This window comes from Protobothrops mucrosquamatus, unplaced genomic scaffold, assembly GCF_001527695.2.
Source record: "Protobothrops mucrosquamatus isolate PMUCROS unplaced genomic scaffold, P.Mucros_1.0 scaffold41, whole genome shotgun sequence".
NCBI classification, from domain to species: domain Eukaryota; kingdom Metazoa; phylum Chordata; class Lepidosauria; order Squamata; family Viperidae; genus Protobothrops; species Protobothrops mucrosquamatus.
The window spans coordinates 1,467,348-1,490,964 of record NW_015386423.1 but is presented as its reverse complement, the minus strand read 5'-3'; the positions used below and the strand labels follow the sequence as shown (position 1 = coordinate 1,490,964).

Below are 23,617 nucleotides of genomic sequence, written 5' to 3'. Positions count from 1 at the left end.
ACACCTCACTCCAGAGGCAGAGAGCTGATTCTTCTCCTCTGTCATCAGGTTCTCCTCCTCTCCTCCCCTCTTAGGCTGCAAGAGGTCAATGGCTCTCAAGTGAATGAGACACCACCACCCCAATCTGAAAAGGAAGTGCCTCTAGCAAAGACTCCTGCCTCAGGTAATCCATCTCATAGCTCCCTCAAGGGCAAGCTCCCCTCCTCCCATTTTGGACAGCCAAACTGGGAAGTTCCTGAGACAGATGCAACTCACCTGTATTGGAAGGAGTGAAGCCAGGCAGGGATGGGCTGTTCAAACCTGGCAACAGGACAGGAGGGATGCTTTGAAGGGCTGCTGGGTAGTTGGCAGGAATGTTCAAAGCCTGCAGAGGGGGACTGTCAAACATGCCTTGCTGCTGAACGGCCAAGCCAAGCACTTCATTGGCTTTCTTGATTCGGTCCAGCTCTTGCTGTGCCATAAGCTGGCGGACGGTGGCTGGGTCAAAATACTCCTTCTCTTTGTCCAGCTGGCTCCCAACTGTCTCTTTCACTTTGGAGATGTGCTGCTGAGAGAAGATATGGTCACGAACAGACAGGCGGGCACTGTATTTGATGCCACACAAAGTGCACTCTGCTTTTGGCCCCTCATAGCCAGTTTGATTAATGCCAAAATGTTTGGCCATGTTGAGCTTGGATTTCTTCTCTTTGGCTCGGGCATTCTGGAACCAGACCTGAACAACTCTCTTGGGGAGCCCAATATCATTGCCCAGAACCTCACACTCCAGCATGGTGGGTGTCCTGTAATCGCTAAAGCAGGTCTTCAGGACTTTAAGCTGGAGGTTGGTCATCTGTGTCCGGAAACGCTTCTGTCCTGGCCGATCTCCCCCATCCCCAGATTTGCCTGCTGAGCCACTCGTGCCTGGGCTGGGAGAGCAAGGGTCCGCCAGGCTTGATGTCTCGCTGTAATCCACAGTGCCTTCATTGTCGTACTCCCTGCTGTGGAAGCTGGGAGCCGGGCTCACCAGGCCCGAGGAGAGTCTGTCTTCATACTCTGACAGGGCTAACATGGCAGCCTTGGTCAGACCCTCACCTGGCCCCGAGCTCCCTCTGGCTTCTGTGGAAACCCCTGTGGCACTGTCATTGTCTGCATTGGCCTCATCACCTGTGGTTGTGTCTATGATGGCTGTGTTGACGGAAGAGCAGTCATCATTGTCCAGCTTGGCTTGGTCAAAACTCAGGTGGACAGAGGACATTGAGGGGCTCTCAGAGTCTTCCATGCCTTCCACTTTGATGGAGGACGGGCTCAGCAGGGTCTGAGGAGACAGCTCTAGAGATTTGCTGCCTGGAGAGAGGGGGATTCCCTGGCTGTCACTGCTACTGCCAGGGGCAGGCAGCTGTGCAAAGCTGGCCCCGTCAAAGAGGTCTCCCTTCCCCATGAGCCCCCCTCCTCCTTCGCAATCCAGAAGCATAGCTGACAAGGTCAGGTTGTATCCTGCCCGCTTGGCTTCATGCCAGTGCCGAGATCGGATATGTGCTTCCAGGGCGGTCTTGGCTTTGAAGAGGGCCCGGCAGAAAGGACATCGCCGGTGGGCTTGAGCAGGCCCCACTGCTCGGAACTGCCCTTTCCTCTCCCGGGCCCGGGTGTTCTGAAACCACACCTGCACCACACGCTTCTTCAAGCCCACCTCATGCGCAATATGGTCGAGCATCTTCCGTGTGGGGTTGGAGTCCAGGAGGTATTTCTGGTACAGCACTCCCAGCTGCTCAGGGGTGATGGTGGTCCGGAGGCGCTTATCCCGCTGGGGCTCCTCTCCCCCAGTGCTGCTGTCATTCCCAGCAGGGCTGATGCTGGCTTTCTCCTCCGGCTTCCTCTTCAGGGCGCCCATGGCAGCGGTTGGGGCAGAGGGTGAGGCGGCCGAGCTCAGGGGCAGTTGGGGGAGGGTCCCAGAAAGCAGCTGGCTCGCCAGCAGAGGGTTACTGGGGTCAAAGAGCATAAAGGGCAGATCAAGCGTCCTGTCCAGGAATTGAGGGTGGAGAAATTGGCCCTGAGTGCTCAAAAAATGCAGCTGCTGATGTTCTTGCCAGTGCTCAAACGAAGGGAAGGCCAGCTTGCACTGCTCACACTGATATGGAACAAGCTGAGGGGGCAAGTTGGCCAGCTGCTGGGCACTCGGTGTGGTCAGTGGTTTGAGGGGCAGGTGGGACAGCTGGGAGGGAGCAGGGCTTGGCTGGGGCAGGCCACCCTGCAGAGGGTGGGCCATCTGCTGCTGGAGGGGTGGGGAGACCTTTGGGTGCACTGAGCTCAGCTTCGGCTCTCCTTGGTTCTGCGGTGGCGGCTGCCCATCTTGCTTTGGTTGCCGTTGCTTCTCTGAAGTCGGACTGTGTTGCATACTTGAAGGCTCAGGGTGCTTTGGTTTCTCATCAGTGGCGTTTGCTTTAGACTGACAGGCAGCAGGGCAATCACTATCTGCCTCAGCAGTACTCTGTGACAGAAAGGCCACACTGGCAGAAGAGGCGGGCGTGCCATAAGCCTGGGAAGGCATCGGGGTGCTGCAGGAGGAGCTGCTGGGGGTCAGGAGCTCCATAGCATCCATGGAGTCTTCATTCTGACTGTCCTCCTGCCCGTCTTCGTCTTCATCCTTGTAGCAGAGCTTTTTTTGGTGTTTGATCAGGTCAAAGATGCGCTGGAAGACCAAGCTGCACTTCTTGCACTGGTAGTTCAGGTTGCTCGTTCGGATGTACCGGTCATTTGTCAGCTCCCGTCGCTCCCCATCTTTGCCTTCCCCCTGATTCTCATAATTCTTTCTGGCTTTCTGGCGAGCGTTCTGAAACCACACCACGATCACCCGAGTTGGGAGACTCAGCAGGTTGGAAAGCTGTTCAAATTCATCATCCTTTGGATAAGCGTTGGCATCAAAGAAGTCCTGCAGCACCCGAAGCTGGTAGTCCGTGAAGCGAGTTCGGGAGGATCTCTTGCTTCCCCAGTACTCCTGTTTCTGAGGCTCTGGAGAAGATGGCCGGGAATCCATTTTCAAGTCCTCCAGGCTGGTGATTGGAGGGTTGCTGAAGTTGTACGGCGAGTCCTTGTTGCGCTGGCGCTCTTTGAAAAGCGTATTACGAAACCAATGTTTGATCACCTTCTGTGGCAAGCCAGATTTCTCTGCCATCTCCTTGATCTGCTCCTCACTTGGGGAATTGTTGATGTCAAAATACTGCCTTAAGACCCGGAGCTGGTCATCGGTGATTCGTGTCCGTGGTCTTTTGTTCTGCTGCTGCTGCTGCTGCTGCAAAAGGCCGGGGTTGAGTTGATGCTGGTACAGCTGGGCCAGTTCTGCTGGTAAAGGGTCAACAGGGGCAAGCTGGGGTGGTAACTGGGCCGGCAGGGCTTGTAAAGGCATGCTTGGCATTATGAGTGGTGAAAAGAGAGGTAGCTCCATGGGCATAGGGAGCTGCGTGAGGGGCAAGGAAGGCTGGGCGGGTATGATGGAGGGAGAGGTCATGGGTGGGGCTGAGACCTGTAGGGTGGGTGTGGAAGGTGGCTGAGGAGGGGCAGCAGGCACAGGAGGGGGGGCAGGAGGGGGCGGTGGGGCCGGCTCAGGCGTCGGTGGCCGCAATGGGTAGAGCTGGTCATAGTGCTCTCGGTACTGTTGGGCAAACCTTTCCAGCTGCTGGAAGGGGAGGTAGTGCTGGTGGACGTGTTCCTGGTGGGTCTTCAGGATGAGCACATTGGAGAAGAACTTGCAGCAGGACTCGCATTCCAGCCTCTCCAGGATGTCAGCCTGCTCGGCCCTCCCGGCCAACTTCTGCTGGTTCTCGTTATACTGAATGACCAACTCAAACCCGAAATTCTCCAGCAAAGCTTTGGTGGCATTCCCACGAGCATCTGCAGCAATGCGAGGAGGGAGCCAGAGTGCCTCCCCAGGGCTGCTTCCGGCTGATTCCATGGCCCCCGCTACGTCAGCCTTCTCTTGGGCCTTGCTGGCCTCAGGCGGGGGCTCTTGGCAGACAGGGCTTCTGTCGCCCTTCTCTGCCATCTCTTGCTCCCGCTGGGCCTCCTTTTCCTTCCCCACAGACTTGGCCTTCTTGTCCGGGAGCAGGCTTGGCGGGAGGAGCACGCAAGGATGCTGGGCCAGCGGAAGCTGCTGCTGCTGCTGCTGCTGCATCTGCGGGTGGCTTGGCTGTGGAAGCTGGGCTTTCAGGTCCTCCAGCAGGCCTGGCCCACTCCCCGCCAGCATCAGGGTGCCATTGGCCATTGGCAAGCTCATCTCGGTGTTCAGCTGCAACTCGGCGCTGGGGAGATAGAAGGGGAAAAATAGCTGCTGCTGCTGCTGCAGGAGGGCCTCTGGGGCCATGGGAAAGTGAGGCAAGAGCGCAGGGCTGAAAAGCTGGGACTGCAGAAGTGACGCCTGCTGCTGGAGCTCTTGCTGCAGCTTGGCCTGCACCAAAGAATGTGATGGTGGGGGCAGTGGCTGGCGGCATGCAAGTGCATCTCCTGGCTTCTTAGGATTGGCTTCTTTAGATTCTGAAGGGCTCAAGGGGCCTGTGGATGGGTGGCCAGTACTGATGAGGAGGTTCAGAGGAGGCTGCCCTGTGGTATCACAAGAGGCCTGGTTGAGAAGGGTAGGAGCAGAGCCAGTGCTACCTGTGCTTATGTTGCTCTGGGCGGCGGCAGAGGAGGAGGCGAGGCTCATGGTACCAACACCCAAGGGGCTGAGCATGGAGGAGCCCAGGGAAGCACTGCTGTGGCCACTGCTGCTGACTGCCTCCAGCTTAGCTGCTCGTGCCTTGGTCTGATGTAGCACAGAGCGCATGTGGATTTCCAGTGTGGAGCTTTGGCTGTAGGCCACGCTGCAGATGCTGCACTTGAAGGGCTTGTGGTCAGGGCTACTGGTCGCCTCGGACTGGCTGGCGGAAGACTCCTGGAGGGCCCTTTTCAGCTTGTGCAGGTGAGAAACTGAATTGTAGTGGACTAGAAGGATGTTCTTCTGTGTGAAGGATTCTTTGCAAACTGTGCACTTATATGGGCGGGCTGGGTCCAGGAATTTTTCTAGGGTGAAGTTTGGGCCCTTCCGGAAGGGAAGAGCTCGTTTGGGTTCTGAGCCAGAATCTTCCTGTAGGGACCCGCAGTCACTTCCTGCAGGGCTCTGCTTGTCTTCCTGGTCACTGCTCTCCTCCTCTTTATCCTCCTCCATCACCATGGTGTGGTCCTCAGGCAATGAAGGGTCATCCAAGGCGAACAGTTCTCCATTGACCAGAAGTCCACTGTACAGCTGCTGGATGTCGGCTTCGCTCAGATCCAGGTGGTTGGTCTCCAGGTGCTTCTTAAGGGCCTGAAAAGTGCGGAAGCTCCGTTGGCAAAGGCAGCACATGGTGGCTGCCCGGATGACGTGGTACTGGGAGTGCAGCTGAAGCTTTTCAATAGTTTTAAAGGCCAGGCTGCACTGGTTGCAGCGGTACTTGTAGACGTGGCGATCAGAAACAGGAAGCTGTGGCCGCTTGGCGTGCATCTCGCTGAAATGGGTCTGGAGGGCAGAAGAACTTTTGAAGCCCTGGCCACAGCCCTTCTTCCAGCAAAAGAATCCAGCCTCTTCTTTGACACTAGGCTGCTCTGATTCTGCAGGCTTTACTCCACTGCTGCCATACTCCATGGCCTCTGGCAGCAATTGCAGGCTTTTGCCCCCTTCCTCTGAGCTCTCTGTGGAAGTGGAAACAGAGCAAGGACTTGTCAGTGGCATGGCACGGGATTCCCCTACTTGGGTCCTCCCCTTCTCCTAGCCTAAAGTCTTCCCCTTTGAACCCAATTCTCACTCCCTCACCCTAATTTTATCAAGGCTCTGTGTGTGTGTGTGTGTGTGTGTGCGTGCGCGTGTACTTCCCTTCCCTTCCCAATCCCAACCACCTGCCACCTTTGTGACTTTTCCTTCAAACCCATTCTGGAATGAGCAAGCCAGAGCTGTGGATGCCAACCACATTGCCCAAGGCCAGCTCTGAGCTCCCACAGTTCATAGGGGCCAACCCAGGGCCGAGATCATGTCAAGGGCCCTGCCAGCTCCCTCTCAGGGACACTTTGGCAAGAGTTTTCTTTCAGGCCCAGGAAAAAGTGTGACTGACCAGGTTGCTTGAGGGATTCCTCATTTCCATCTCGATCCGCTGCTGCTGCTGCTGAGAGGAACACGTTGCTGGGCATCATCATCTCTGGCGTGGTCACCTGTCAAAGCCCAAAAGAAAACCAGGAGACAGCACTTAAAGCCTTTTGCAAGGCCGGGGGCTTTTCAGCCCCAACAAAGCCCCGGGGTTTTATTCTTCAGCTCCTTCTGTTTTTCAAGTCGATCAAGCATATTCCTGCAATTACATTCAGACGTAACTAATGGCATCCGCTCAAAGAAAAGCATTGTTTTTATTTCTCCGTTTTGCATGATTCAAACTGAATTTGTAACTGTGTTTTTGCACAATTCTTGGGTAGCCTGTGAGGAAGTGAGGTTGAGTGGCTCAGAATGCAAAAAGTTCTTAACTAAAGCGAGATGTGAAAAAGAACCATAGTCCTGAACAAAGATGGCTGCGCCCTTGTTTTGGGGATGACAACCCCAAAGGAGCTCAACCGAAGGAGCAAAGTGGGATCCAGCTAAAGAAGGCCAGGAATAAGGAGGAAGGCTTCAAATGCGCTTTCTGGACTCAGGAGCAAAAGGAACCATGACAGCCCCCCTTTGCCCTCTCCCTTCTCCCCACCACTCAGGCCCCGTCCCCAATGAAGACCTTGTTAAGTTAATTGCCACGTTCCAACCCATTTCCTGGAGCACACTCTGAATGTGCACACACCCACTCAAGGGGCCTCCTCCCTCACAGCCCATACTGTGGCTGGGGAGAAGATGCTCCAAGCTCAGGATTAGAAGATCTTCCTCCCCAGGATCTCTTAGGCTGGAAAAAAGAAAGTTCACTTGATGTGTGACGCTCTTGGAAAGCTGAATCTCTGGGTCATCCACTCAGAATGGCTGCCAAAAGCTCCAAAAGAGGCCCATGTCTTCAAGAACCAAGATTCCGCCGGTGGCCTTACTGCCCCAAGATACAGCAACTTCTTTGGCAGGCAGGCAGGGAAGGAGCCATGGGCCAAGGGTGCTCCGGGCCTCTTGAGGTGCATGGACAGAACTGCCGTGACAACCAGAAGCAGGAAATGGGGATGGGGTAAAGAGACTGTTGCTGAATGTCTCCAGCACTGCGCTGACTGCTATGGGTGGCAGAACTGCTTCTGAAGGAGAAGCAGTGCCAGGGGAAATGACAACAATCTGGGGCTTCCTTTTGGAAACCTAGGAAATAGGCCAGGTGTCCTGGGTGCCTTCCTTTTCTCAGGCCGCCTCCTCGAGAGAGGGCAAGGAAAGGAGCAGCCCGGCTGGCTGGCTGGCCCAAGTGTCTCTGCAGCCTTTGGCCCACCAAGCCCCAGCCCAGGGAGAAGGCCTTTCCCAGGAACCCAGAGGCAAGGATGGCCCCACTGGGATGACCTGAGGAAAGGGACCAAACTCTGGGGCTGCTGGGTCCCGCCAGCAGTGCTCCCAAACTCTTCCATGCCTTTTCCAAGCCCTTTTTCCAGCCAAGTCTGGTCTTTTGCCAGACAAATGCCCAGCACAGTGGATCTGTAATTGTTTTCATGCACGTTAATTAGGGAAATGCAGGTGGCTACAAATAACGATGGAAAGAGAGGCCTTTGCAGTTGAAAGACTGAAGTAAGCCAAGTAAGAAAGAGAGAAAATACTAATTCATGCGGCCTCCCCTTGTCTTGCGGTGCCTTTAATCATAATTCCTGATTAGGATTTTAAAAGGCAATAAGCGAGATTCTTTGTCTGCCCCCACTTTCCATCAATTAATTTCCCCTGAAATATTAACTGGCAGCCCAATCACTGCACTGTGCTGGGCTTCTCATCCCCATTGGCTCTTTTCTGCAAGGGGCAAAGGCAAAAAAGCCCCCCCTCCCAGGGGCATCTTCATTCCAGGTCCCTCAGATCCCCATCTGGCTCATCCGACCTAGGGTTACTCAAGATTCTTGGGATCCTCCTTCTCTCTCTCTCTCTCTCTCTCTCTCTCTCTCTCTCTCTCACACACACACACACACACACACACACACACACACACATCCACTCCCACCCCCCACAACTAACCAGCCCCCCCCAGGAGCACCCACCACCTCCTTTAAAAAGGGACTCTCTCAGTTTCCTACCTCCTCTCGGAATATAATTGGCCCCAAATAAATTCTGCAGCCTGGTGGGGGAGGGTTTTTCCTATGGGGAGCCAGCCAAAGAAGGCAATTTCCATCACAAAGACCCGAGGCAGGGCCAGCCGGCCAGCAGCCAGAAAGGGAAAAAGCTTTATTAGGCACACCATCAAGGTTGCTTCTAATTTGGGCCACCTAATTGGCCAACGTGTCTCCAAATTAATGATGGCCGATTATTTTCATTACCTTCTTCCAAATGGGGAAGGAGAGCCACCGACCGGTGGGGAGTGGGGCTGGGAAGTCACAGGACAGCTGACGGGAGACGCAAACAATGGGAGCAGGGAAGAGGCAGGGAAGAGAAAGGAGAGGGCACCCCCCCTCCAGGGTCTTCTGGCCAAGCCTCCATCTGCTCCCTGCACGGTGGAGGAGGGGGGCTACCCAGCTGTAGGAAAGCAGGGCTGGCCTGACCCAAACAAGGCCAGTCCCCAGTCCTGCAGCCAAACGGGGCCACTGGAGCCTTTGGTCCGCATGACTTAGAATACCCTCGGTCAGTATGCTCCCCCCTACCCTCCCACCAGGCTGTTTACGGAGAGTTTCTTGGGTTAAGGAGGAACCTTGTTTCCAGCAGCCAGGAGGGTGGCCTTCTGCCACAACCTGAAGGGAAAGCCCAAGCTGAGTGGAGACACAGGCCCACTGCAGCCAGCTGCGCCTTCCCCTTTTTGGGCAGCAGCAGCCCAGGCCTCCAAGGTCAGCCCCAGCCCTTCGTCCAGTGCCAAATTGCCTTTGCAATCCAGCAGTTGAGATTGCTGGCAGCAGAGGAGGTCTCCTTCCCCAGCAGCATGGGGGCAAGGACATTCTCATGGGAAGGGGCTACCTCACCCATTCTCTCCTTAAGCTCTGTCCTCCACTGCTGGCAAATGCTGCAGCCAAAATGCCTCTCACCTCAAGGAGGCTACCCTGGGCACCATTCTCAGCATAAGAGTCCTCTCAGGAAAGTGAGGAAGAGAGTCTCCCAAGTCAGGAGTGGCACCCCTTGGAAAGAGCCCCATCAGGGTCAACGTCCAAGAAGTGACAAGTTAGAGAAGCCCAGAGTTTTGCAGATTGTTTGAGCAGGGAGCAAACAATCTGGGGGGCAAAAGAAAGCCAAAAGGAGGCTGCAGAGAAGGTCATGGACTCTACATGGCAGACATTGTGCCTCCATGGCAGCTGGAGGAGGTCTCCCAGTTCCACACCGGGACAGGCTGCAGAAGGCCGGCAGGGTCTTCAGGTCCCTCCAGAGCCCTCAGGCTGCCCAGGCTGCCCTTCCCTCTCTTCCCACAGCCCCTTCTTCTCTTGACCCACTAACATGCTTGGCTGGATGCTTTGAACAAGTCCTGCTGTGGAGGGATACAAAAGCCCTCCCCCAGGAACTTACCGTCAAGAGGAGTTTTTCCACACAGTCAGGAGACACACTGTGCAGGTGGGTGAGATGCAGCTGGAGGTGGAGCTTGTTGCTGAGCAGGTCCTGACAGAGGGGGCACCTGAGCATTGGCTGAATGGAGTGCTGGGTCATGGCATGTACCCGCAGCCGGTTGACATCCGGGTTGCTGTACTTACAGTAGGGGCACTGGTACATCTGGGGGCAAAAAGAAAGCAGGTGCTTGCAGGGGTCGAAAGGTGGCAGGTGACAGTATGGCATGCCTCACCAGCCCATCATCACACCTGGCCAACTTTTCTCAGGACACGCTCTCCCTCTCATGCTCTGCATGCTGGCGATGGGCTGCCTGGAGACCCAAAGGCAGATCATTCCTGGTTTAATGCAAGAGCAAGGTGAGGCTTCTTAGGTGCCAGCGCCACCCCAGCATCTCACCTGCTCAAGCTTCGCCTCGTCAGATGGCGTGGGCCATTTGGGGACAGTTGACGCCGGGTGTCTTGAAAATGAAGCGTGCTTGGAGGGAAGTGGGGGGTCTGCTGGCTCCTTCTCAGCTTTTGGACCTTGGTCTGCCAAAGAGAGAAAGACATCACTCCATGAATACAGGATCTGGTGGCCTCAGTGGGCAGGGGGGAAAGCCTGCAGTGGCCTCAGTCCAGAGCACCCCTCCATCACTGACTTCCTCCCACTTCAGCCTCAGGCAAAGTCTGCTGTCACCCACAAGGCGACATGATAAGTAGTAGTTGGGATTGAAGCTGCTGCCAGCCTCCCCACTCAGCTGGGCCTGAGGATCCTCTGCCTATGGCCAAAAGCCAGGCCGAGCAGGCCTTCCCCCATTCGGGCTCCCGTAAGTGGTGCCTCTGCATACAGAAGGACCCAGGCTGTGCCCATCCAGTGAACCGGCACAGCCTCACCCACTGGGTGCCCAGGTTACTGGAAGGCTGCCCCCTCCTGCCCCCTTCTCTCAACCACCCATCCTTTGCTGCCTCTGCCATGCTGGTGGTAGGGAGGGGGCTGAAAATTAAAAGGGAGAAAGAGATGGCATTCCTAGACTTTCAGGGCTGCTCTAGGAATTCTTCTCTGTACTGGCAGCAGGAAGTTGGCCAGGAGGGATTTACTTTAGCCCCAAACAGCCCTGGGGCTGCATATTTATAAAACCGCCTCTAAGCCCAATTCAGACCAAGTCATGGTCTCTGTGTCCCAGAATTGCGTATGTGGAACGAATAGGGGGAGACGTTGCAAAGGCCTCTCTGCTGATCTGCAGCCTTCTCCTTTGTGCTTCCCTCATCCCTGCTCAATGCAACAATACCCCCTCTTTGTGCCACACCACTGCTGGCTCCGAGCAGGCAAAACACTTGTGTGTGTGTGTGTGAATACAAGGGAGGGATACGTTCTCCCTCAGGAAGAATCCCTTCAGCTTCATACTAGCAGTTTGATAGACAGATAAAACAGCATTCAAATTCACCCGACACCCCACAGGAATTTGCGCTGGTCGAACACCCTCTGGGTGCTTGCGAACGTACATGGAGCAGCAGGACCAGCAAAGCAGAGGCCTCTGCCCACCCTCCTCACCTGCCCACTTGACTTGGTCCTGGTCAGCCGTGCTCTCCATTTCTTTGGCTGGCTCATCAGGGTGCCTTGCACCAAGAGACTCGCCAGGTCCTTCCGCATCTCCAATCAGCTCCTCTGGAAGGGACGAGAGAGGGAGAGCCGCCCTGAGGCCTCCTGCAGCAGGCTCAGTTGCCACTCCAGCCATGCTCAGAGCCAGAGGAGGTCCTCCAAGAAGTCCCAGCCTTTCTCAACTTCTGGGGGCCCAGCAGTCAGCTTCCCATGCTCCCCAGACCTCAAGAAATGAAATGGCCTCTTGGGCAGAGAGAACCACTGAGGATTAAAATCCAGCCTTCTGCACCTTCTCCTAAATCCCAGATGAGGCACCTGAATCTCAGCTTCAGCTAACAGACCAACCTACATTTCCTGAAAGGGAAGTGGGGAGAAGCCCCTGCACTAAGAGAGGGAAGTAAAGAAACACAATCCACACAATCAGCAAGAGTTAGTGGAGTGGGGGGAGGAAGGGGGAAGATAGGACTTACTTCTTGGCCACAAAACCATGAAGTCAAAAAAGCTGATAATCTCAGACACAGGCTCTATAGAAACTCAACAGGCCTTTCCAGGATATCAAAAGCAAAAGAAGGGGTGAAAGGCCACAAGGTTTGCTGTGACCCCAGACTCTAAAAGGGATTTTCTTCAGGACGTTAGAAAGGGAGGTGAGAACCCCCAAACAGAAGGTGAAGTGAGACAGGTAAGAAGGCATACCGGAATGTGAACCCGGCACGGCCAAAAAGGCTTCCCCTTTTCTAAGGAGAGAAGGGAGGGGGCAGCCCTTGGCCCCAAGGAAGCGAAGCACAACCATGGCCATGTTCAGGGCAGAACCAGTTCAGCCCAAGCAAACCAGTTGGTGAGAAACAAGTACAAGGAGCCCCATGGGAAATGCCGCAGCTGAAGACTCCAGAAAACAACAACCCCCATCCTGATTCTGCTGCTCTGCAGAAATGGCTCACCCATCAGTAGCCCTGTTGGAGACTGAACCACTTTCATCGCCATGGCAGATTCTGCAGCAAGGAGTACAATCCGGGAAGTGCAGCAGCCAACTTCTCTCCCTTCCCTGCCCAATAGCCCCATCAGCACAGGGGCAGGTGCTGGATTGGCAGACTCCCCCCCATCCATCTTAAGAAACAGCAGCCCCAGACCAGCCTTTCCGTCTCTGAGGTTTGAGAGACTCGGCTGGAGGGGGCTGCTGAGGCTCCGCAGCCCCTCATGGACATCACCCCTTCCCTGGGAGCAAAGAGCTGCTAGCCTGGGGCAGAGGAAATCAAGGAGAACTGCCCCAAAGTCTTGAGGTTTATCCTCAACAAGATGAAGTGAAACAGCTCATTAGGATGCTTAAAAGCCATAAAACCATGAATGTGAATGCCAATTAAAAAAGGGGAGGGGAGGAGTTAATAAACTGGATACTCCTTGCACATTCTCTTCTCCATGCCCTTGTTGGACTGGCTGCCCCATCAGGACTCAGTGGGGGCAGCAGCAAAGCTGAGCACTTCAGGAGAGGAGAAAGGGAAGTCTGCAGATAGCAGGAATTCAGCCATGCAAAAGGCCTGCTTTGGTGAGTTCTCCATGTGCCTGCAGAACCATGTGGCACCTTAGACACCCACATTCATGACGGCAGAAGCTTTTGTGAACTGCAGAACAGAACAATGCATCTTAAAGAGACAACTGGGGCCAAGAAGTCTTTTTCTAAGGTGGCCATAAACTTCAGTACACCAGGAGCTCAAGTAAAGGCCATATTGAGGATCTGAAGATCCATTTCCCCTCCAAAATTAGAATAATAATGAGAAGCAGAGCTTAGAGATCCATTAGGGATTATTAAATTCCACTCAGCCCACTGTATTCCTGGGTGCTGCTCTCAGGGCCTCAACAAATATGGGGAAATTGGCATCAGAGCATCAGTAAAGCCACTCTTTGCTTTCAGGCTGCCTGCCTGAGGAATTTCACTGTGAGTGAATTATTGGAGACAGTCTCAAGCAAGGGCACCTCCAGGCCCTAAACTGAAGCGCACAGAGTGGACTCATATTTCCACGCAGGAAAACTTGCTCTACATCTCCTGCCCTTCCTCCTGGCAGACATCCAGATTTTAGGCAGCAAAGCCAATTCTCACTCACTCCCACTCAGAGCCTCTCTCTGGGATTCATGCCTCACAGATGTTTGCTTAACAAAATGACAGTCCTTACCAACACGGTCAGGCTGATGTGGCTGTGGGAGGCGAGGGGGAGGGTTAAAGCAGGAAGAGGAAAGTGGAGGGCTGCGCTGGCTCCCCACACCCCCCGCATCCCATTCCAGGAGATTCAACAGCCGAGAAACATGAGCTGTCACAAACCACAATCAAATTGGGTCTGAAATATTTAGCAGTGGCTTGGAAAATGCAATGGTGCAACTCTGACAGGCGAGATGGGTACAGACACCATTTTCCATTATAATGGAAATATCTAGCCTGTTCTGAATATGTATAACCCAGAAAAATGTATTGATTTTTCTTTCAGCATTTAAAAAAAAAATTGAAATACCCCTCAGCTGTCAAAAGCCTTTTGTTAAAAGCTCATCTTCCTGGAATGAGGTTTACCAGAAACAAGTTTTAATTGTGCACAGACTGCTTCTTCGAAACACAGAGCCTTCTCCCATCCCATCTCACCAGAAACAACCCTCCCTCCATCCCTCCCTCGGCCAGGGAAAGGGGCAGATCCAGTGCAGAGTGGCTGCAAACTGGCTGGCCGAGCTCAGGAGACTCGGATCCAAACCTTCACCAATCCTCTTGACCACCTTGAAGGGCAGGGCAGGGCAGGGCAGGGCAAGCCCTGTGATGGCCACCCTTTCCCATCGACCTGCAGAAGGTGTGGAGAAAAAAAACAGAGCCTGAGTGTGCACAAGGAAAGGAAGATTCGCATGACCAAGCTTCCCCCTTTTCTCCCAAGATGCCAGGAGCTTCTCTGCAAGGACTTAAGAAAGGCCATCAGTTCCCTGGTAAGCACAGGAATTCTTGGTTACTGTGTACCGTGGAGGAGGAGGAGCCTTCTCCTCCCCCCCCCACTTCTCTTTTGGAGATGTGATATTTTGCACTCGAGCCCCAGCCTCCCCTGGGGCCTCAGGCAAGGGATTATTTCTACCTCTCTCCTCTTTTTTCGCCTCCTCTCCAAACTGGCCGGACTCCTGTATGTGGCATCTGCGTCTACAGCAGCCTGTGGCTTTGTTTTCTTCTGCCCATCTTCCCCTCCTCTCCCTCACTTCCCTGGATTTTTCATGTCAGGCTCTAGTATCAGGGGAGGAAGAACAATGCCCCACCCACCACTTTGCCTCCCTGCCCTTTAAGATGCCATCCAAGCCCCTTCTGATAATCAGCCCACAGAAACCTTTCAACCTGAAGCAAGCATCCCCTAACAGACACCCTCCCCCAATGCTGGATACCAAAGCCCAACAAGGCTGGATACCAAAGAACAAGCTACTCTCCAAGAGGGAGGATATCACTAAGAAGGCCCCACCACGGGGCCCCTAGAGGTGGCATTAGCAAACTCCTTCTCCCAGCTCTTACTGGTCAAGCAGACCCAGCCTGGAGCAGGCGCTCTGGAAGACCCAGGGCCATGGAGGCTGCAAAGGAGACAGTCGGCACCTTGATTTGCCTCCTGTGCTGATCCTGTTATAGGAGTGAACCTACAGGATCCTAGGATCCAAACAAGCTAGGCTGACTCCTGTAGCATCAACTGAAGCTTCCAGATAACTCTTCAAAGTCGGTCCCACAAACATATATTACAATGTCCAGCCACAAGGTGACCAGTACATCAATAACACTTGCCCAGAAGACCACAACTGGCCTGGCCAAGGCCTCCACTTGCTGTGCAGGCAGGAGTCATGAAACCAGGAAGATCCAAACTTCAAGCTAGCAATACCCAAGGGAGCATGAAAACAGACCATCTTTGGGTTCATCTGGATTCAAGTGCATTAACTATTTAGGCACTAGGATATTAGCAGTTGTTAAAATGATCTCATTCTCCACCTGGCATTTGCCTTTTTCAGACTAGCTGTTCTCTGAGTTGGCATAGAACACAGGTGTCAAACTCGCCATGTCACGTGACGTCTTGCAACGTATCATGACTTTTTTTTTGCATTGCCGGAGCTGGGGTGGGCACGGCCTCCATATGATGCAACCGGCCTGTGGGCCAGCAGTTTGACACCTGTGGCATAGAAGAAGTTCCACTGAATGGAAGAGAAAGGTTTATAAGATACCCACTCACAACCTCCATTCATTCCATGGCAGCCTGTCCGGACGAGACAGAGCCGGGAAATATTAACAGCTCTGGGCCAATGAAAAACAACTGAGCCCAAACCTGGGAGGGGGGTGGAGAAGGGACATTTGGGGAAGATTTCTCTCTCTCTCTCTTATATAGGAAAGAGAGGCCAGCCAGGCTCTTCCCTTGCTTTCTCCACATCCCGCAGGCAGGATTTTCACTCTGATGGACTATAGCATTCCTGGGCAATCAGGAAGTGGAACATAAAAAGAATGGGGCAACCAGAAGGTGCCTGGACAGCTTCTGTGACTTCCTTTCTTTAGCCCCTTTCTCTACTGACCTGCGGCTCTTAGGCTTCCCAAGAAACCCCATGGGAAAGAAAATCCTGCTTCCCTGAAGCCAGAAGGATTGTGCTCTCCTTGCTTCCGTTTGGGGACAGGTTCCTGCAGCACATTTCAAATGCAATGACTGTGGTGATTTTCTCAAGAAAAAGAAATGTACTCACACCTACACCGAAGCAAGCCACACACCTATTTTTTCTTTTCAGCTAAAACATTCCAAAGTCCCTGGCTGACTTTGGTGAGGACCGCCAGGCGCTGCAGCTCAGCAGCCTGGTTTAGTCTTGCTCTAGCCCAGCTCTTCTAAAGCACGCCAGGCTGTGCGGAGGCCACCAAGGGCTCCTCTCCCTGGAATGCTGTACATGCAATAAGGCTCCAGAAGAACCTGCGGTTCTCTTGCTGACCTGTTCTAGCAGCTCCACTACTAAAAGGAAGTAATCAGAGGCACAAAGGTGAGGCTGCTGATGGATACACTGGGGCAAATTGCAGGTGTCGAGAGAGGGCCATCTGGCGTGCAATCAGCGTTCCATCTTCTTTAAATGGGCTCAAGCCAGACGGTAGCCAACTCAGAGCCTTCCTCGTGCAGGGAGGGCCTTTGGAAGGTGTCGAAGCTTGAGCCACACACCATTTTATCCTGTCCACCATCTCCGCTGTTCCTCACGCCAAGGTGGTTCTCCGCTCCTGGGCGTACACATTTTCCAGAGTGCAGACTGAGATGACGAAAGGCATTTCCATCACAGCCTGTAGAGAGTCCTATTGATCTAACACACACACAGTGTCTTCAAAATTGTTTATAATCAATATGCAAATCACTCCTAGCATCGATCTAGTATTAATTTTCAATTAGGGAACCCACAAGGGGTCTCCCAAGGTCAATACCTAGCAGTGAAAAGGAAGTGCCAGAGTAAAATATCGGAGTTGGTGCTCGGAGGCCCTTTGACAGTTTCCGACATGCTCTCTTTTGCAGTCTCCACTTCCTCCTGGACGGATCCCTAGAAGCAGCCATCCTCCCTCACCTCTGCTGGATTGTTCTTCGGCAACTTCATTCTCTTATTTCTGACAAAGACAAATGGCTCTGCTCACACCTGTCCATTCTCAGAGCGGTGTTTTATTTGCTATATCTGGACCTGAAGATTGGAGGGTTTTCTATCTATCTTGATCCATTGGCCCCATGGAAACTATCAGCTTATGATATCAAATTCCCCTTAAGCAGGAAGGTTGGTAGCTTAAGGGTGGCACCCACCACCCATTCATAGACTTACTTTTTATCTACAGCCATGTCGGGAAACCCAGTGGTGGGAAGCGGTAAACTGCCCTCATGGCAGTGCCCTCCTTGGTCCAAGGGAAAGCATAAATCAGTGTGTGATAATGATCCCTTCCGAATAAACGGCTTAAGCAGCTCAGACACCTTACACTGGAACACAATGTAAAGCACTAAAGCTTCAATAAAGTCTTTGAAACTCACTATAAATGAAATTCTATCAGTATGCCTATAAAATATAAGCTGGTTTCCCAGTGTCTTCTCAAGTTACACAACTATCATTGTACTGTTATAAAATTAATTAGAATTACCACACCACAGTGTAGTTGGATAATAATATAAGATAGTGGTTCTCAACCTGTGGTCCTCGGACGCTGGGGACCCGCAATGTCGTCAAAGGGGTTCGCAAAGGCTTGAAGAAATGTGATTTAAATCTTGAGATAAGTCTTGGGGGTCTGTGGCCACAAAAGGTATTTAAAGGGGGGTTTCCATGATGAAGAAAAGGTTGAGAACACCTGTAATAAGAGGCTCTAAGTCACAAATGAGGAAACAGCCATAAAGTGGCCTTTCTCTTCCTTGCATGGACCCACTAAGATTCTTTGGTAGAATGATCGGTGTATATCAGGGTCCTTAAGACAGGCCACTTGCCAAATATTATAAAGGCAAAATATTTTCCCTTTCAATAAATCTGAAAAACTTTTTTTTTGGTTCCAATAGAAGAAAATGTTTATAGTCCAGAGTCGAATTGTGGAATCCTTGATGCTCTCTGAGCTGGGTTGTTTGCTTTCAGACATTTCAATACCTGACTAGGTAACATTATCAGTGCACTGGGAATGTTACCCAGTCGGGCAATGAATCATCTACATGAAAACAGCCAAGTTCAGAAAGCATTAAGGACTCTACAGTTCTTTTTTGATTTTAAGGGGCTGCCAAGAGCTTGACATGAGGGTACAAAAGGTGGAGTGCAAATGGTCTTAAGGGCATTAGATATGTTAGCATAACCTGGAAAACGGGTGGGGTTTAAGGAGACTGCGTATATCGTACGCTGGGAAAGCCTGGGCCCCTCAGGCGTTGGCTCCCTCTGCTTCTTATTGTGTTTGGCCAACCTGATCCTGACAAAGATTCCATTAACCCTGAAAAAGCAGGAGGAGCCATTCAAATCAACTTTTGCCCAGCACTGTTGGGCCTTCTGCTGTAGCCACCCTCCCTGGATGGGCAGAAGGGCCGTCTCTTCCCAGCAGGCCTTCCACTCTGTCTTCTGCAACTTGCCAGTCCTTGTTCCTAGGACTGATGTGGATGTACAACAAGAGCCCTAAGCAGCTGACACTAACCTTTGCTACGGACCACCGCCTAATTGGTTCAGTTAATTGGTCTACGAATAGTGTTAATTACCATGTTTCCCATTAATGGACAAACTCTTTATTAGTTTCATTGATTAGCAGGACTTGTTAGGTAGCTTAACCAATGGCAGATGTAACAAGTTCTTTTATTGGCATATCAATTAGCATAATCAATTCCTGGCCACCAGCTGCCATTCGCTCTCCTGCTTGTTAGGAGTTGAAGCCAGAGCCAAGCAATGCTTTTTCAAACGAGCCTCATTCCGATATGCCTGACACAAATCCCTAGGTCGACCTCCTTTCTCTCTGCAGAACAAGGGGTCTTTTTGCGTGAAAGAGTGAGAGGAAGCAACCCACTGCATCCTGTCTGGCTAAGGGGCCGGATTTCCTTCCTTGCTGCTCAGGAAGTCCTGAACGCCACCCTTGATGATTCCTGGTTTCGTAGGCCCACTGTCTGCAAAACCCCAGGGCTGGGAGTCAGATGGGCCAGGCAGAGAGGAGAGAACCAGAAGCCTTGCAGGCAAACAGGATCGGGGAAGGCTGGCAGTCATCCTGCTCTAAGCTCACACTCAGTTCTCCAGTAGGGCGGGAGTCCTGAAACACCCAGCGAGGCAGCAATATCTGACTGCAGACAATTCATGAAACAGGGGAGACTCTAGTCCCTGTAATGTCCCAAAAGCGGTTTCTAAGTTAATTATCCCGATTCCATCATCATGCCACCTCTAGTGAGCCTTCTGTCTGCCCAGAGCCTATGACTGAAGAAGCTACCTTTGGAGCACAGTAATTACCGCTTTCCCTTTCAAACTTCTAACTGGAGATCAATGCTGCATTTTAAGACTCATTGATTTACAATTAGCCTAGCTTTCCTACTAAAGTGTTTTCAAGCAGAGTTTACTTCTATTTTAATTTCAGAAGAAATTTCTGAGATCTGGTTCTTGGATTTCACATTCTCTTGCTGGAAACTCAGAAAGGAAGAAACGCATCTAAGTTAGGGAAGGGAGACAAGGCACATGGGCCACAGTAAGGGCTAGTGGAGAAAAAGAGACCCAGCAGAGGAGAAGCCAGGAGCAGCCGAGCAGTCGCACATCCCTGGCCAAACCAAGAGGCCCACCTAATTGACCGGAGGAACTCCCAACTCTTCCCTCCTCCGCCTCGCTAGCTGCATCCAGGGAGGGAGGCTGCCTGACTTTTGCAAAGCACAGCAGCAGTTAAAAATAGCAGAGAAGGTTTGGCTGTGAGCAGCCAGCAGCCCCTGCATGTGTACAAGCCTGCGAAGAGAACAGAAGTCAGCAGAGCAATTAAGCATTTGATGCCCATGGCTTCCAGCAATTTCTTCTCTGGCACAAAGGTAGCAACAGAGAGATGGAGCCTCTTCTCTTCTCCCCAGCTGTGCAGATGGGTGAGGGACTGAGACCCCGATCCTTGGTTACTACAAATGCCTATGTTCTGCAAAGTGGAGGGCAATTCACTACCAAAAGACCAACCGAATCTTCTGCACTTTGGCACTCCTGCAATTTGACAGCCACCATTACATTCAGGGAAGGGCTGTTTCCCTATCAAAGGCACCCAAAACGTTCCCGAGTTCAAAAAAGAAGCTTTGCTTGCATCTCCTAATAGTCCCACCCCTCTCACTGGCCTTGCCAGACACTGCAGTGAACTTCGCACCCGCTTCCATTTCTCATCACTTGGCTCAACTTTCTTCTCCTTCTGCCCCTTTCATTAAAAAACAAACCAACCTCACTTAAGAAGTTTGGAATTAAAGCCCAGCATCACAGGTATGTTGGGAGCACTGATCTGAACAGGGCATTTGGGGCGCAGAATCTCAGTTTTCTTGACATTCTGTGTTGGTTCCAGTGCAAACCATTAAAGGGCGCCTATGCAATGCATTCCCTTGCATTCCTTTCATGCATTCTCTCTCTCTCTCTCTCTCTCTCTCTCTCTAATGGACTTCTTTTCATAGTGCAATGTTTTCTCTTACTAACAGGAACCCATGAATTATATATTCTCAAAATATACACTATCTGAAATATTGCACAAAATTGCATAATTTAGTATTAATTGGATTAATGCAACCACTTAGCGTACTTTGGCAGGAGCACATCTCTGATATGGGGGGAGTGTGCCCCCACAGCTACATCTGGAGTACCAGGGGTAGCAAGAATAATAAGCAAGTACAGGAGTCAAGAAACTGCTTCATGACAACTGAATGACAAATCTCAAAACAAGAGAATAAAGTCCACAAAAAACAGCAAAGAAGAATTTGCTGGGACTTTACTATGGCAGAGTTCTGTTTGCTTTCAAAACTTGAACTCTGCCAGGAATAAGCATTCCGGCTTGCTCAGTGCAATGAAGTGGGAGGAAGGCCTTGCGCAGTCAACATCCAAGCATCCCCCCACCACCCACCCCCGTTTTCACTGCAGTATTGTAGAGCAGCGGTCCCCAACCTTTCTGGTGTTGCGGACCGGCGGTGGACAGGGAAAGGGGATGGTTCTGCCCAAGCAACAGGCAAGCAGCCCGGTACCAGGCTATGACCTGGGGATTGGGGACCCCTGCTCTAGAGCATATGGCAGTGATGGCGAACCTTTTAGAGACCGAGTGCCCAAACTGCAACCCAAAATCCACTTATGCATCGTCGAGTGCCGGGTGGGCGTGGCCCATTGGGTGGGCATGGCTGCGATGGTAACGGCAGATTGGGTGGGACTAAAAAGTTCAATAAATCAATTCCAACTTTGCAAGTTCTTTTTTTTTCCCGCAAGAAGTTGAAATTGAGTGATTGAACCTTTTTTTTTTTTTTGCACATGGCGGCGGAGGCCTAAAGCGAAAAGGTTTTATAAAACCCAGCTGAAGGCCTAGGACTGGGGCGACGGTATGCGTGCCCACAGAGAGGGCTCTGAGTGCCACCTCTGGCACCCGTGCCATAGGTTCGCCACCACTGGCATATGGGAAAAGGACAGTCTTGGGCCCTTGTCAATCCTTGGACAGAGTCATTTCCGGCAGCTATGGGGAAGCTGAGCTTGTTTTGGTAGGAGTGAACTTCTACCCTTAAGACCATGGAAGGGATGGTTGGCCAGATCAGTGGCCGGCCTTGCAAATCCATCTGCCAACACATGCAGTTACAGGCCCCCCCTCAAGCCCCTTCTGGAAGGAGAAACCCATTGCTCTTCTTGTACTCTCTGTTGCAAAGGCAGAGCTGCCTGTCCGTTTTTGGAAGAAAAAGAACCCCCTGCTCTTTCCTGCTCCTCAGGAGGGGCCACAGCCTTCTTGAGCCAAGCTGAACAACCACAAGGAACGCACTCTGCTGCCACTCCCCACCCCTCCCACCCCGCAAGAGGTGACGTGGGCCCCCACTTGCCTGGCCTTTTGGAAACATCTAAAGACTTGGCTCTGCCGACTTGCTCGGGGCTCACGAGCGCATGCAAGCACCTTCCAGCCTCCCATCTTTTTAACCTTGAAGTTTATCTACCTTGTCTTCTAATATTTAGATATAGTTTTTAGGTTTTATATTTTATTTGTACACTGTCCAGAGTCATTTTGTGTGAGAAATGGGCTGTTTTCTAAATTTGAGATATAAATAAATTTATCCAATATGTTTCTGATGACCCCAAATGAGCCTGTATGAGCTCTACAGTAGGCTTCTCCAACCCGCCACCCAAAGGCTGCATGTGGCCCTGGACATCTTGTCATGCGGCTACACAAAATCACAAAAAATATTAAAAAATAAAGAAAGTTTGTTGTTTATACACATTTACTATATTATATATTCTATATGAGGCCCAAGACAGTTCCTCTTCACTCAATGTAGCCCATGCAGGCCAAAAGATGGGGCCGCCATGCTCCAGAGCCTCCTCGCTCAGATAAGCCAGGCCACCCTGGTAGGAAGCAGCCGAGAGGGCCCCACAGCCCAGGCCTCCCTGTCCCCACAAGGCCAACAAATCTCCTGTGTGGGACAGAATGGCCCCTCCTTCCCTGCTGGGAAGCCCAGCTGCCACAGGGAACGGCAGGAGCCCCACCTGCAGCCATTTCTAAGCTGAGCGCATTGGGGCGGTTTGCGTGGCTTGGTTTGCCTGTGAGGATCAAAAGGGTTGAGACGAGAGGCACTTCATCGCAAGGGTAACTCAAGCGACACTGATGCGAATCAATGTTCCTTTTGTGAATGCATTACTTGGCAGAAACTGGCTTTTTGTATCCCCCTTAAACGAAGCCGGTAACACAAAAAAAGAGGGTGTGTGTGGATGTCCTTGAAACAAAAGGATGAGGTGAAAATAAAGAGAGACTCGCCTGCACTTTATTCTCTTTCAGAGAAGCAAATGCTTTTGGTGCTTTTTATACATTAATCAATCAATATCACTGACTGTACATCAGCAGTGCAGCCAAGTTATGAATGACCTTTCTGGCAAAGAGGACATTTTTAATGCTCAGAAAATTGCTCAGAGATTTGCAACTTTCTGAAGTTATGCCTGCATGACTGCACCTTAAAAGTGAAACTCTTAGCAGAACTTGCTGGGTTACATAAGCTAAAAAAGGGGTCACCATGAATGTGCAGGGGCATACAACCCTGGGCAGTCCCAATCCCTCCTTCTTCTGACTAGCCAAGGGGATTCCTGCCTCTAGGGAGGCCTGACCTTAAGGTAGAAGTCCTCCCCCAATAGAAACCGACAGAAGGCTCAGCCTCAAAGGTAACCAGCCAGCTTCCTTCAGGTCACACTGACCAGGCCGTCTGCAATTGGCTGGGCTGCAGCCAGAAAAAACTTCAAGAGGGTCACTTTGCCCATACTTAGGTTGACGTTTTCTTGAACTATCCACAGCAATTCCATTTTTCCTTCCTGAAGAATCACCATCAGGATCTATACTTTTATGTAAACTGATAAAAATGATACAGCTAGATTTATAAAAGTGAACATAGAGATCTCTCTAATTTGAAAGATAAAATGTATATGTAAGTTATAATTTTTCAGAAAAAAATTATCAGACATTTTCCCTGAAAATATTTCAATATTCCAAACTGATTTGATCTAATGTAATAAATTTGACTAGGAATGATGAAGAAAACACAAATATTAAGGTACACTTAGCTTATAATCGTAAAGGCATTTAGAAACAAAACTCCGAGCATGAGGTATTTTTTAGGTCCAAACCCTCTTCTTGCAATCCGGATTCATCTACAATCAACATGTGGAGAGGAAGCAAAAATGTGCTACACAGACCTCCCGGGAGTGGGGGTACTTAATGTGCACAGATCGGCGGGGGGGGGGGGGGGG

At 51.7% G+C, this 23,617-nt stretch overlaps 1 protein-coding gene across 1 annotated transcript in view; it reads right to left on the bottom strand.

Moving 5' to 3' along the window:
* ZFHX3 (zinc finger homeobox 3) overlaps positions 1–23,617 on the bottom strand; it is a 43,973-nt gene that overhangs the window by 2,540 nt on the left and 17,816 nt on the right. The window contains exons 4-9 of the mRNA XM_029283237.1: positions 11,165–11,278; positions 10,031–10,161; positions 9,596–9,796; positions 6,093–6,189; positions 4,624–5,676; positions 256–4,503 (exon numbers count right to left, since the gene is read on the bottom strand). Of these exons, the coding sequence (XP_029139070.1) occupies positions 256–4,503; positions 4,624–5,676; positions 6,093–6,189; positions 9,596–9,796; positions 10,031–10,161; positions 11,165–11,278 (5,844 nt within the window). The remainder of the gene's footprint in view (positions 1–255; positions 4,504–4,623; positions 5,677–6,092; positions 6,190–9,595; positions 9,797–10,030; positions 10,162–11,164; positions 11,279–23,617) is intronic.